The following is a 13,017-nucleotide window of genomic DNA, read 5'->3' on the forward strand; positions in this document are numbered from 1 at the left end:
AGTGGAAACACAAGGCCCAGCCTCTGTGGTTGTCATCCTCTGCTCACCACAGAAGAGTCAACTTCCATGAATAGCAAGGGGTTGAAAAATGAGCCAAACCCCTGGGACGAAGGCTGTGTGTCACACTGTGGCATGTAGGGGTGTCAGCAGCCACATCACCAGGGGATGCTGAGGGCAGAGAGGCTCCAGAAGGGGCATCACAAGGGAATGTCCACTGTGAGCTGGTGCTGAGGTAGCCAGCCTGCCTGCTGCTGAACAGGTGAGATGGGTGACATCTGCGCTTTCCTGGCCACCTAACTGCAGAGCTCACACCCGAGGATGGCCTGCTGGGGAGGCCTCAGGACACTTTCATGGGACTAGAGCTGCTGCTGTTCTGAGAAACTATAGAACCCAGAAAGCAGACCTGAAGGGGTGGGCCTTTTTTTTTTTTTTTCTTTTTTCTTTTTTTCGGAGCTGGGGACCGAACCCAGGGCCTTGTGGTTGCTAGGCAAGCACTCTACCACTGAGCTAAATCCCCAAGGGGTGGGCCTTTAAAGGTGCTGCCTGACCCAGACTGTTTCGCTCGGCTTCCTGTCTACCCCAACATGAGCAGCCTCCATTACAATTTGGCTTGCATGACCTAGGCAGGCTGGTCAGGCCAACCCCACAGGGGTGAGCCACACCCTCTGAACCCATGAGCCTAACCTGTCCTTCCTCCCCTGAGCAGCTTCTGTCAGACGCTGCATCTCCACACACAGATGTAACTGAAACTCCAGGTCACGCCACAGTCATTAGACTATGGAAACTGGCCTCACAGGCAGGTCCCAAGTGCCAAGGACAGCCTTGGTTTGGTTTTCTTCTTTGTTTTGAGGCAAGAGTCTTACATAGCTCAGGATAGCCTCAAACTTGCTGTATCACCAAACAATACCACAATACCATGAATTTCTGATCCTCCGACCTCTACTCCATGAGAGTTGAGCCTAAGTGTTGCCATCACGCCCAGGTGGCTTATGCACTGCTGGGGGTAGAACCCACAGCTTCATGCATGGAAGACAAGCATTAAACCCCATTGGTTCCTTAAGACAGGGTCTTGCTATGTAGCTCAGGCTAGCCTTAAAGTCACTACTTCATGGCTACTTCCAGGCAGCAACTGGAATGCTGGAATTCCAACTAATACCAAATGCACCAACACACTCCTCGTGTGAGGATGAGGGATGTTAAACGAGTCTGTGCAGCTGCTGTGCCAGCGAGCGTTGATGTGCTGGGAGGGGGATGAACAAAGGCGTCAGGAGGGTCAGGAACCAGCCTCCTCCTACAGTGCGGAAGGCGTCCTTGCTCACAGAAACCTGGATCTTCCCAGGCATCCCTTTGTAACATGCTTTAAGAAGCCATCCAAACATAAACTGGACGAACGACCGCAGCGACCCAGGACTACTTACAAGCACAGAAGGCAGGAAGCAAGGTGAACTGTGGCTGTTTAGGGGATGGTTTAATCAACAGCCACAGCATAGCTGAGGCTGCACAGCAATCCCCATGCCCACGGCCGTGCATGTGCAAGAGCACGGCCATGCCAGCAGCTGTCGAGCAGCTAGTGCAAAACTGGCTCTCAAAACCTGCACACAAGTTACTAGAGTGTGCATTCACAGAAGACAGACTAACATGGAGGCCCACAGTCCTCTCCTGGTGATGGATCCAGGCTGGACATCCAGAGACCGAAAGGATAGTGGTGAAAGTCACCATGGTATTCTGGGGCACCAGAGGGGGGGGCAGAGCACAGCATGGCATGCCACATGAAGAGTGGGCTGGAGGCAGACCCAGCCACTAACAGCAGAGGCCTCTGGGCCACATATCCTTGGCAAAGAGCCTGAGTGTGACAGTGAGGGTGAACAGGGCTGCAGGGCAAAGGCACAGAGGCTGGAGAGAGCTCGGCAAGTTCCCAAAGTGTATGGTGGAGTGGAGTGGGACAGGCGGTTAGCAGAAAGAGGGACACGGTACCACATGGTGGGACACAGCTGCAGTGCCCAGGGAAGCCAGTGAGCTGGCTACAGGGAGCTACACCCAACTCTCAGTCAACAGGAACAGAGAGAGAGGCTCAGGGAGAGAATGAGGGACTTACAAGAAGGCCAGAGGGCTCATGGGAAGGGACGGCCTTCCATATTCATGCAACAGGGAGATAGAGTCCTTCTAGGGCTGGCCAAGGACAAGAGGCTCTGAGGGGCTCTAGGTGGCACAGCTGCTCACCGGCTGCTGCCCCCACCCCCACCACCGCCCTGGCCCCCGGCGTCCGGCGCTCCCGACATCATGAGGAACAGCACGACTGGAATGATGTACATCCACTGCAGGCAAGACAGACGGACAGAGACAGGCAAAGAGGAACAGAGGTAAGTGATGAGGGCCAGGGCCACAGAGGGGAGGGGCTGGGTCCCCTAGTCACTACAGGCAGGGCCAGGGCAGGGGACAGGAGGGACAGGAGGGCACGGGCAGAGGGCAAGGCGGGCAGGGGACTGGGTCCTCACTTAGGCCTCCGTTGGCGCTGGCGCAGGCCCTGGGGCAGCAGGACGCAGGGCTGTGAGCAACACGGCCCCCCCCAGGATGAGGTGCCACTGAGGAGGGAGGGAGGCAGGTCAGCAGCCCAGCCATGGGAAGGACCAGCCTCAGGTAAGTGCAGAGACGCAAGGGCTGAGGTTTGCCAGACCTCAGTTCCTGAAATGGGGGGGCTTCTGAGGCCCCTAGGGGAAAGGGCTTGGCTCAGTGTCTACAGCCTCAACACCCTCCTACCTCTCCCTTGAGCCCTGCTGGCCTTGCCCAGCTTACCTTATTAGGGCTGGCACAAGTCTCCAGCCTCAAGGGCTGGAGGACTACGTGTAGCCAGCTCCTCAAAAGGGTCCCCCCTCCACATCCCAGCCCCACTCAGGAAGCCTGGCCATTACAGACACCTCAGGCTGGCAGGCTGCCCTCCGGGTTCCTCCGCACCTCCACCTGCATCCCTGCACCTACTCCAGGACTTCCAGGCCCAGGCCCCATGGGCTCAGGCTATTCAACCCCTCACTTCTCAAGAGTACGGGGCTGCCCCTTCCTCCTGGCCCTCCTGCACACGTGCCCATAGCTTTCCTGTCCACACCCAGCTACCTTCCACCCCGCTCTGCTCCCAGAAGGCCTGGGATGCCTGCACCTGCACTCCCAACCCAGCCCAGACGCTAGAGCTACTTAGCCCTGGACAACTAGGTGGGGTTCACAGCCCTCAGCCTCCCACAGGCCACATCAGGGGGTCATCAAGCCACACTCACGTATTTGGCAAAGAAAGACTTCTGTTCCTGAGGATTCTTGGCCTTCTGGGCCTGCTCCATCTCCAGCCGCTCAATGAAGGCCGCCGTCTCGGGGCTAAACATGGAGGGAAGGGGCACGGTGAGGGGCAGAGCCCCAGTACCTGGGCGTCAGAGGCAGCCAGTAGCCCTGGTCTCCCTCCAGCTCTCACCCTGGAGCGGTGCCTGGAGGCCGCAGATGAACAGATGTATTGAACAGCTCCAGGTCCTCATCTTCCACCTCAGAGCCCCGGCAGCCCCCGGGGTACACTACCACCGACAGGCCTACCACGTTGCCAGCCACATCCACGTGCAAGGTCAGCTGGTCCGAGAGATGTGACTCAACCAGGGAACACTGTGGAAGACGGGGTGGGGTGAGGGTAGTCAGAGAGCTACCGGGCTCTGCTGTGCTCCCCCACAAATGCACAAGTACTCTCTAGAACCCCATCTCCATCTCCAGGTCCCTTGGACCATCACCCACTGCAGCGGTTCAAGCTAAACAGTTCCTCGGGGCCCCACAGGAAGGGCTCCAGAAGGCTGGGGACACTGAGGCAAGCAGGAATGAGGATGTCAGTGACTTACCGCTGGGACAAAGGAAGACACGTGGCCACCAGCTTCTGAACCATCAAGTGTCCCAGGCCGCCTTGGGACCCGAACCCTGTAGAGGCCATTGACAGCAGCCACATCCTGCAGGTTATACAGGGTCCCATGAACTGGAGTGCCAGCCCACCATGCTGGTCAGAACACTCCCCTAGCCTTGTCCTCGCAGCACCTCCCACAACCTCTGGCTAACAAGAACCAGCCCAGAACTCTTTCCATAGGGTTGGCCTCTCTACCAAGTGAGGCTAAAACAGCTAGGCTGCCTTACCCCAGAGGAGAAGCCACCTAGGGCATCAGCACATCAGTGTGCATCCAGCACTCCTGTGCCTGGATCCAGCCACACCTGATCCCCACACTAAACACACTAAACCCAGATGCTACAAATAGTTGTCTATGTGGGCAGCTAGGACAGAGAACCCCATGGAGAGCAAGCAGAGAGGCAGACAGGCTTCTTGCTGCCTTTCTGCACACAGAAGGCATCCAGGCACTGGATTTGCCACTACAACAAATGTCCCTGACACCCTCACACTGGGCAGAAATAAAACTGCAGCACGGCAGCTTCTGGTGGGAACACGGACAGAGCCCACTCCAGACAAGGCTGACACTTGAAAGGAGCCTGCTGTCGATGGCAGCTGTTCTGGGCTCTCTCGTGGGGAAGGCTGCCTAAGTTAGGCGCCAAGCCCACTCAGCTGCACAGGCCTCACCCGGAGTCGGCCCCGCTCTTCCTCGCTGAGCTGTCGCTGTGTCGCCGACAAGGTGCCGTCCTGCTGGTTCCAGAGCAGAGAGCCACGCTTCTGGAAGTTGGCGCCATCACCTGTGGAGGGACTGGGCTCGTTTACAATCGCCTACAGTGTGGCCTGCCCCATCTCGGTGACAGGAGGCTTCTTCACCTACCTGTTTCCTGTTAGGTACTGCACTGCCCCAGGCCCAGCTGTCACAGTGCCTGACTCTATTAAGGAGCTGTGAGCAAAGCTAAGGGCCAGTCTGACAGCAAAGCTCACACCCTCTTCAGTCAGGCTGACGTTGGGGCTGGCCCAGCTCAGCCTTCCCTGAAAGAGGGGGGTCTTGTGGTGCTGCCCCAGGCAGCTTCTGCAGCAAACTGGGCCAATGCTTCCACTACTGCCTCACAAGACTAACTAGGGCTATCTGTGGGAATGGAGGAGGCAAGAGACAGGTCAGAGGCTAGAGAAGTCTGTTCTGACATCCTTCTTCAGCTGACTGGGTCTGGGGTTGCTCCTACAGGTCTGGAGGCAAGAAGGAAATAATTATATACACACAGATATATATATATATTCCTGTGCACATATGTATATGTGTGCACATAGACACACATGTGTATGCACCCAGATGTGAATATGTGAGGCTAACTTTATTTAACTTCTATAAAAGAAATTTCATTTCTATAAATTTCATTTGTATAAAAGAAATTAAATACAAGTTAGCAATAGTACACATTATGGAGGGAGATCCTGTCAAGATTGACAGCTGGCTACATGAGTAGTCGGGGGCCCTGATGGCCAACCTGACACAATCTAGAATCACCAGAGAAGAGTCTCTGTGAGGGATGTCTAGATCAGGCTGGGCTGCAGGCATATCTGCAGGCGACTGTCTAGATCACATTCACTGAGGTAGGAAGGCCCACCCACTGTGGGTGATGCCATTCCCTAGGTTTGGGCCCTAACCCTAGGCTGAGCATAAGCACGCATGTGTGCATTAATTTCTCTCTGCTCTGGACTATGGATGTGATGTAACCAGCTGTTTGAAGTTCCTGATTTGACTCCCCTACTATGATCTAACTGGAATTGTGGAAGAAAATAAAATTTTAAAGGTGAAAACCACAAGAAGACCTTCAATATCTATATGAGCAGGCAAAAACTGTTCTGTCCTGACAAGTTAAACAATCTTTGGGCATCTGTGTAAGCAAGTTCTAAAAGCCAAAAAAGCCCAATTACCCCATATCATAAGAAGATGGTCACAGCTGTACATTCTGTGTGGGAGTCACTAAAAACCTATCTTCCAGGCACTAGAATCAGTGACAAGTGGCTAGAGGGTACCAAGACGGCTACCTGGCATAAAATACTTCCTTTAGCTATCACACATGCACATGTATGCTGTGCACATGTACACATATGTACATTTACATATGCATACATGTGTGTATGTACATGTGGTATGTGTATACACTTATATGTATGCATATATAGGTATAGGTGTATATTTATAATTTTCATACCCTTGGGTATGCATTAAACCCTTGAACCCTTGAAGCCACAAGTATGGGGCACCTAAAAACAACTTCTCTTTTCCTATCTCTGGTTTTGGCTCTCCGCCAAAGGATATGTGTAAGGTTGAAGACCCACTGATCTCACCAATCTCAAATGAATGTTCCAGCAGCAATGCCACAGTGCCACAGCCCTCAGCTTCATGGCCATCAGCTCCCACCTGCAGGAGAGACAAGGACCCCAAGTAAGAACCACTCGAGCTCTGGACAGGGCAGAATCCACTGACACCAGGACAGAATGACAGGCTGAAGGACAAGCCTTAGCTTCATGCTCACATCCAATCACAAGGGCTTTCCCTGGGTTCATGAATATTCATGTCGTTGATTTCCATAGCACAAAGAAAACCCTACAAGCCGTTACTCTACCGTCCAATGCCCAGGTCATTATCTTTTTGTTTTTGAGAGTCTCACTGCAAAGCCCAAGTTAGCCTCTAATCCACAATTCTTGCACCTCCACCACCTAGTGCTAATACAGGCAAGCACCACCACACTCTGCTCCCCATTCATGAATTCACAGGCACTGGCATCCTTGGCACGTGTTCATACCCCAACCATTCACATTGTCAAGAATTCCACTTCTCTCCTGCCTACGTCTACTGAGTGCTTGGGATTACAGATAAGCACCAACAACAACTTAATTTTTTGTGGTTTTTCTTTTTTTAATTTTGTGCACAGATGTTTGCAAGTTCCTGGGTATTGGACACAATGTCCAATACCCAGGAACGGAAGTTAACAGGCAGTTGTGAGCCTCCAGATGGGTGCTAGAAATCGAACGCAGGTACTCCAGAAAAGCGGCCAGTTCTCTTGGCCCCATTTCTCCAGCACCCCATTTTTGGGTTTTTTGAAACAGGGCCTTAAGTAACCCAGGGTGACCTTGCACACCTAGGTTGTCAAGATTGCACCCCACGCCCAGGGCTATGCCTTAGATGTCTTAATTTAAAGCTTCTCCTACCCAGGCATCCTACAGCACCTGGCTTCCTCATGCATATTCAGGAACATGACTCCACCCATTGCACAACGGCACTGCTTCCCTGCCCTACCATAGCTTTATTATTTACTTATTGAGTTAGGGTCTCACTATGTAGCCCTGTCTGGCCTAGAACTCCCTTTGTACTAGGTTGGCCTGGAACTCAGAAATCCACCTGCCTCTGCCACCTGAATAGAAGTATTGAAAGCGTGCACCATCACACCCCCATTTTTGTATTTTTGAGACGATCTCAAGCAGCCCAAGTTAGCCTTAAACTCCTTGATCCTCCAGCCTCAGCCTCCGGAGCACTGAGATGAAAGGCTAGCTAGCACCACCAAGCCACGCAGCCCAAGTTCCAAGCAAACCACATCCTTTCATGAATATTCATGAGAAGGCCATCTAGCACCCACAGGAGGCCGCCCCGCCCCGGCCACTAGCACTCACCCCGCGCGCGGCGGCTCCGACCCGGCAGCCGCTGCCCCGGGCTCTGCTAGGAACCGCGGCTACCATCAACAAGAGCACTAGCAGCTGGGTCACGCCGGCACCCGCGGCCACCATACCGAAGCGCTGGGAAGAGCCGAGCGCCATACAGCACCCTAGGAAACACAGATCTCATCCTGAGGCTCGTGCGCCTGCGCCGCATGCCGCGCCTGCGCACTAGCGCCCGTTCGCCTGCTCCCGCAGTTAGGATGGCCATTTCTCCATCCGGGCCTCTAGGGTTCACGTCCCCGGTGACACAGCCTCGGAGAGAGGTGACGTTCATGACGTCAAGGAACGCTGGGCCACCTATTGTAAAGTCACAAGCTCTAGGCCCCACCCTTTATCTGTCTGTCCCAGGCTTCACCCGGCGTTCCTACTACCCAGGGCCGGGGCGTGGCGATGAAGGGCGGACGAGATCTTAAGCCGGCTTCCGGCAGAGCAGGTGAGACTAGTTCGGAGGGGATGGAAGGTGACAAAAGGAGTTCTGCCTGGAGGGGTTGGCCCTAGTGAGGGAGCCGGGGAAGGCATGGGGCCAGCAATGCGGAGGCCTTTGCCCCGCGTGCGCCCCCGGTCAGAGTACAGGTACCTGGCATCCTGGAGTGGATGCCAACCCTTCGCCCCTGCAGACCGCCCCTTGGCTCAAGCCTACGCCCCGTGCCGCCCTGGGCGACTCCAGCGCCACCTCCTGAGCGGCGAGTTCGACCAGCTGCGCGACTTTCCCATCTTTGAGAGCAACTTCGTGCAGGTGTGGAGCCCCGGACCTCCAACCCGTTGATGTACGGAGCCCCAGTCATTTATCACTCTTTGGAACTCCAAGTGTTCCACATAATTTCTGAGCCCGCTGGGCTTTTTGTGGCTTCAGAAGCCTTTGTCTCAGTTTCCTTGACTGTACACACATATGGTTCTTGTCCTTTGATCCTAACATCTCTAGCCCACAACTTTCTTTTTTCTTTTTAGTGGTAATGTGGGTGTTACCCAGAGCTTCACTCAAATTAGGCAGGGGCTCTACCCCTTAGTGCAGCCCCTCACTGGGGGATTCTAGGCATGTGCTTATATACTGAGCCACATTCCCAGCTCCTAACCTGGTCTCCACTAGTTCACGACCTGTCACTCTGTCGAGATTCCCAACACCCATCAGATCCCTGTTGAATTCTGTTCTCCATCTATCGTGCCTCTAACCTCTGGCCCCAGGTGACCCGGTTTGGAGAAGTCGCCAACAAGGTCACCATGGGGGTGGCAGCCTCTAGCCCTGCCCTGGAGCTGCCAGACCTGCTGCTGCTAGCCGGCCCTGACAAGGAGAATGGACACCTGCAGCTCCTCGGGTGACTGCCCCTTCAAGTCCCAACTTCCTCCAACCTCCCTGTCGACATTTTGCCACCTAGGCTCCGGGGACCAAGTGCACCACCAGACTTCTCCACTAAGAAAAATGACAGGGCACTTCACAGAGGTCAGAAGTCAGACAAGATGAGGGAGGACAGTCCTCGGTGACATCACAGGGTCAGGATGGTGACTGTTTACACAATGCTTTCTGCTTTCCAAGTACTACTCTGTCCCAGAGAGATAAAGTAAGGCTCAAAGACTGGGTCCATGGCTCAGGGTCTCACAGATATCAGGACTAGAACCTGAGGCTCCTTACAGTCCACTGCTCTGCTCTGCCCCTCTCATTGAAAACTTGTGAAAATCAATACCACCAAGTACAAACCCCACACAGAACATCCCTTTCCCCAGCCTAGGCCTTGTCCCATTTCAGCTGCAAACAGGAAACATTTACACACTTGTAGCTACATGTACACACTCTGGTATTTGTGGAGACCTGAATCCTTTCTCATCCTATCTCAGTTCATAAAAGACAGGGAGAAAATAGAAAAGGGCCAGGCCTAGTGGTACAGGCTTGTCATCCCAGCCATATTAAAAAGCCAAGAACCACGGAAATCCCAGTGTTGGGAGAGACAGAGATAGGCTTGGAGCTTGCTAGCCAGCCAGTCTCTCCAGTCATTGGGCTCCAGGTTAAGTGAAAACTCTCCAAAAATGAGGTGGGAGAATGATAGAGGAAGGAAGACCCTTAGCATTAACCTGTGACCACCACATGTGACCAGCACATGCAAGTGCACATGCACATGCAAGTCACTAACCTGTGACCACCACATGCAAAAAGGGAAGGGAGGAAGGAAAGAATAGAAGGATTTAGCTGGACACAGTGGACCACATGTTTAATCACAGCACTTGAGAGGCAGCCTGAAATACAAATTCCAGTTACCCAAGACTATATGAGACTTTGTCTTAAAAAAAAAAAAAAAGAAAGGGGGTGTGGTGGGGAGGTGAAAGAAAAAAATATCTGAATTCATCCAATTATCTCCTTACCTAAGAGAACACATTACTCAGTTTTCTGCCCTGGTAAGATACATAGTTTCCAACAACAGGCTTTGAATATTAAATGCAAGCTTGGGGTCTCTCGGACCCTGTCTTTGCCTGCCTCCACCTAACAAAGTGGTACAAAACTTAGGAAACTGTAATCCCAGACCTAAGGAGAGAGGAACTCCTCCCTTTTTCCGTCTTCTTAGGGGTTCTAAGGAGAAGGTTATAGTGTGTGCAGCAGACTAGGGACCGTGTGACTGGTATTGCTAGCCCAGGTGCCCTAAAAGAGAGCACACAGCCCTCTCCAGCCTCTGTTTGACACCAAGTGGGTTCTAGGGAGAGAAGCCTACTCACTGAAGGGGTGGGCTCTGCCTGGCCATACATACATGGCCATTCCCTGGAAAAGGAACAGGAGAGGACAGGGAGACAGGAGGATCAGAAGTTCAGGGCCAGGCTTAGTGACACAACTGGTTCTAAGCCAGCCTGGGCTACTGAATCATTGTCAAAAAACAAACCCTGTTGACGATCAGCCCCAACTCTACTCCAGGCTCCTCCTGGAACCAGGCTAAGTCAACTTGACTACCCTGTGGCTGGAACATTCTTGATCCCAGAGCTTAGGATCAATCCTGTCTGCACTGTGGTCAGTCTCCTCATCTGGAACACAGGGTGACAGGACAGCTCTTCCTCTCTATGGCTCATGAAGCACCTGGCACGTATGAGCAGTGTGTAAATGTCACCTCGAGAGCTGTTACATTTAAGGGAAATCCATTGTCCACCAAGGGACACCATGAAGCAGAAGGCATGTGTTATATGTATTTGTGTGCACAGGAATGAAGAGGTTGGACACAACCATTCCTCTAAAGCAGTAGAACCAGGCCAGAGGAGGATGTGGTGATCCCTTCCTTGCTGTAGCCAACAAGCCCCAGAGTTATGAACACAGGCTTTGTTTCCACACCTTTCTGTGTGGCCTGAGCCAGGTTGCTCTCTCTGGACTGTATCTTCCTTTCCTTTGTTGGACCTTAAATCTAGCTGAAAGTGTGAGCAATACATTTATTCAAATATTTTATGAGCATCCTTCCAGTGGTTAACCATATCACGGAAAACAGCAGAATCAACCCAGAGTTCAGAATCCAAGGAGCTCACATCAGCCACTGGTGAAGTCAACAGGACAGATGGAGAACTGTCAAGTAGAGCGATCAATATTATAAACAGGCCAGGGGAGACCCTTCTGTCCCCTTCCCCCAAGCAGAGGAGTCCATGATGAGGACCCGACCTTGGCTTTGATTGGACCAAACTAAGCATGGGGCTCAGATGGAGATATAGGGATTCGAAGTACAACTGGAAGGTATAGCTTCGAGGAATCTGAGAGGACAGGACCAGGATGCAAGAGAGGAGGTTGAGGCAGGGGTCCATAGCTGGCCACTCTAAGCATCACACAGTCCATCCAGTAGTGGGAGCCTGCAATGGATGGCGATGGGATAAGAAACACAAGGCCATGACTGAGCTGCCCTTTCTCTCTTCAGGCTGTTTCCCTTGCAATTCGTGCAGCTGTTTGTTCATGACGTGAGCCGCCAGCAGCTCAAGGTTAAGTTCCGAACTGGCCGCGCCTTTTACTTGCAACTGCGCGCTCCGCCAGAGACCCGTGACTGCGAGTTCGGACGCTGGGTGCGGCTGCTCTACCGCCTGCGATTCCACTCGCCCACCTGCGCAGTGCCCTTCACACATGAGGACACTGTGCCTGAGGAGTCTGAGGATGAGGATGAGGTCGAGGAGGGGCAGTTGCAGCCCCCGGAGGTGAGGGCGGGACCTCGAGCCCAGGGATGTTGGGCCAGGAAGGATGGAAAGGGACCAGGTAGGCCTGCTGGGGCCTGGGTCTGAGGGAGGAAGGCTGGATCCTGGATACCAGGGTTTCAGGGAGGAGGGTTGGAGCCTGGGCCCCTGGGTCTGAGGAATGAAAACCCGTCCTAGATCTCTAGGCCTAAGGAGAGAGGAACTCCTCCCTTTTCCATCTTCTTAGGGGTTCTAAGGAGAAGGTTATAGTGTGTGCAGCAGACTAGGGACCGTGTGACTGGTATTGCTAGCCCAGGTGCCCTAAAAGAGAGCACACAGCCCTCTTCCAGCCTCTGTTTGACACCAAGTGGGTTCTAGGGAGAGAAGCCTACTCACTGAAGGGGTGGGCTCTGCCTGGCCATACATACATGGCCATTCCCTGGAAAAGGAACAGGAGAGGACAGTTGTGGCAGGTGAGGCCTCTTCCCAAGACATCCACGGGCCCACCTATCTCAGACTCAGACCCCCATGCTGGTCAGGCTCTCAGATGTACACTCTCCTTAGTTTCATGCCACAGAGGCCAGACTCGACCCGCAGGTCTCAGAACTCTGGGGGCTCTGATTCAGCCAAGATCCTTCCAGATCACCAAAGGACCAGAAATCAAGCCAGCTCAGCTCAGAGCCAGAGAGATGGATTTTTAAACTTAATAAAGATCAGGCTCTTAAGAACTAATACCCAAACCCTGGTTCTTTATGTCACAATCACCAAGGAAGGCAACAGGCTGCCTTCAGGTCTTCCCCATCTTTCTATGCCTTTTGTGCAGTGGTTGCAAGGGTTTTTCCATTGGTTTCCCTTCTTTTCCCTCTGCTGGAGGTGAAATCCAGAGCCTCCACATTCTAAGGAATCACTCTACCACTAAGCCACACCCCATCCCCTCACTATGAGGTCTAGACAAGGACTCTACCACTGAGTCCCCAAGTTCTCTCTTTTACTTTTAATGCAGGATATCATTTAATTGCCCAAGATGTCTCTGGCCTCTCTACCTCTGCCTCAGCCTTCCAGATAGCTAAAATAACAGCTGTACCCATGTGGGTGGTGACCGGCCTGTCTCCTCCTCGCTGTAGGTAATTTTCAAGAGCTCAGGCCACAGGACGTGAGCTTCACCTTTTACTCCTGTAAATGCCATGGCATGCAGTTCCCTCAATGAGATCTGATCTTTAAGGCTGCCTTGTGGAGGTGTCTGTCCTTTACCCCAAGAGTTTGAATAACCCCACCCACAAGGA

At 53.1% G+C, this 13,017-nt stretch overlaps 2 protein-coding genes across 26 annotated transcripts; one reads left to right on the forward strand and one right to left on the reverse strand.

The window, feature by feature from the left end:
- Positions 1-1,447: 1,447 nt before the first annotated feature.
- Emc10 (ER membrane protein complex subunit 10) lies at positions 1,448-7,780 on the reverse strand. Of its 3 annotated transcripts, none has more exons than XR_015683438.1 (8): positions 7,574-7,748; positions 6,251-6,323; positions 4,586-4,695; positions 3,864-3,968; positions 3,455-3,636; positions 3,267-3,360; positions 2,496-2,708; positions 1,448-2,315 (listed from the first exon to the last, which is right to left on the reverse strand). XR_015683438.1 is itself a non-coding variant. In XM_087654655.1 (8 exons), the coding sequence occupies exons 1-7, from the start codon at positions 7,715-7,717 to the stop codon at positions 2,496-2,498; spliced, it is 795 nt and encodes a 264-aa protein (XP_087510781.1). In that variant the 5' UTR covers positions 7,718-7,748; the 3' UTR covers positions 1,448-2,315. The 3 variants fall into 3 exon arrangements, 2 of the variants coding, with proteins under 2 accessions (XP_087510781.1, NP_001004221.2); XM_087654655.1 differs by having other exon boundaries at positions 2,496-2,582; NM_001004221.2 differs by lacking the exon at positions 2,496-2,708 and having other exon boundaries at positions 1,452-2,315; positions 7,574-7,780.
- A 132-nt stretch (positions 7,781-7,912) lies between these two features.
- Garin5a (golgi associated RAB2 interactor 5A) lies at positions 7,913-12,960 on the forward strand. Of its 23 annotated transcripts, none has more exons than NM_001400842.1 (5): positions 7,913-8,051; positions 8,236-8,354; positions 8,801-8,931; positions 11,488-11,758; positions 12,299-12,466. In NM_001400842.1, the coding sequence occupies exons 1-5, from the start codon at positions 8,009-8,011 to the stop codon at positions 12,353-12,355; spliced, it is 621 nt and encodes a 206-aa protein (NP_001387771.1). In that variant the 5' UTR covers positions 7,913-8,008; the 3' UTR covers positions 12,356-12,466. The 23 variants fall into 23 exon arrangements, with proteins under 23 accessions (NP_001387771.1, XP_087425306.1, XP_087425267.1 ...); XM_087569180.1 differs by lacking the exon at positions 12,299-12,466 and adding an exon at positions 12,738-12,960 and having other exon boundaries at positions 7,945-8,051; positions 8,210-8,354; XM_087569141.1 differs by lacking the exon at positions 12,299-12,466 and adding an exon at positions 12,738-12,960 and having other exon boundaries at positions 7,945-8,051; positions 11,488-11,816.
- The last annotated feature ends 57 nt before the right edge of the window (positions 12,961-13,017 follow it).

This window comes from Rattus norvegicus, chromosome 1 (genome assembly GCF_021556685.1).
Source record: "Rattus norvegicus strain SHRSP/BbbUtx chromosome 1, alternate assembly SHRSP_T2T, whole genome shotgun sequence".
In the NCBI taxonomy this organism is placed as follows: Eukaryota; Metazoa; Chordata; class Mammalia; order Rodentia; family Muridae; genus Rattus; species Rattus norvegicus.

Bases quoted from the DNA above. Each gene is read 5' to 3' on its own strand.
- Garin5a (XM_087569138.1), top strand. From the start codon at position 8,136: ATGGGGCCAGCAATGCGGAGGCCTTTGCCCCGCGTGCGCCCCCGGTCA. The intron at 8,932-11,487 runs GTGACTGCCCCT...TTCTCTCTTCAG, and splicing joins GGACACCTGCAGCTCCTCGG to GCTGTTTCCCTTGCAATTCG. The intron at 11,817-12,298 runs GTAGGCCTGCTG...CACTCTCCTTAG, and splicing joins GAAGGATGGAAAGGGACCAG to TTTCATGCCACAGAGGCCAG.
- Emc10 (NM_001004221.2), bottom strand. From the start codon at position 7,717: ATGGCGCTCGGCTCTTCCCAGCGCTTCGGTATGGTGGCCGCGGGTGCC. The intron at 4,696-6,250 runs GTGAGATCAGTG...GTCCCTCCACAG, and splicing joins GGAACATTCATTTGAGATTG to GTGATGGCGCCAACTTCCAG. The intron at 2,316-3,266 runs GTGAGTGTGGCT...TCTTGCCTGCAG, and splicing joins AGTCTTTCTTTGCCAAATAC to TGGATGTACATCATTCCAGT.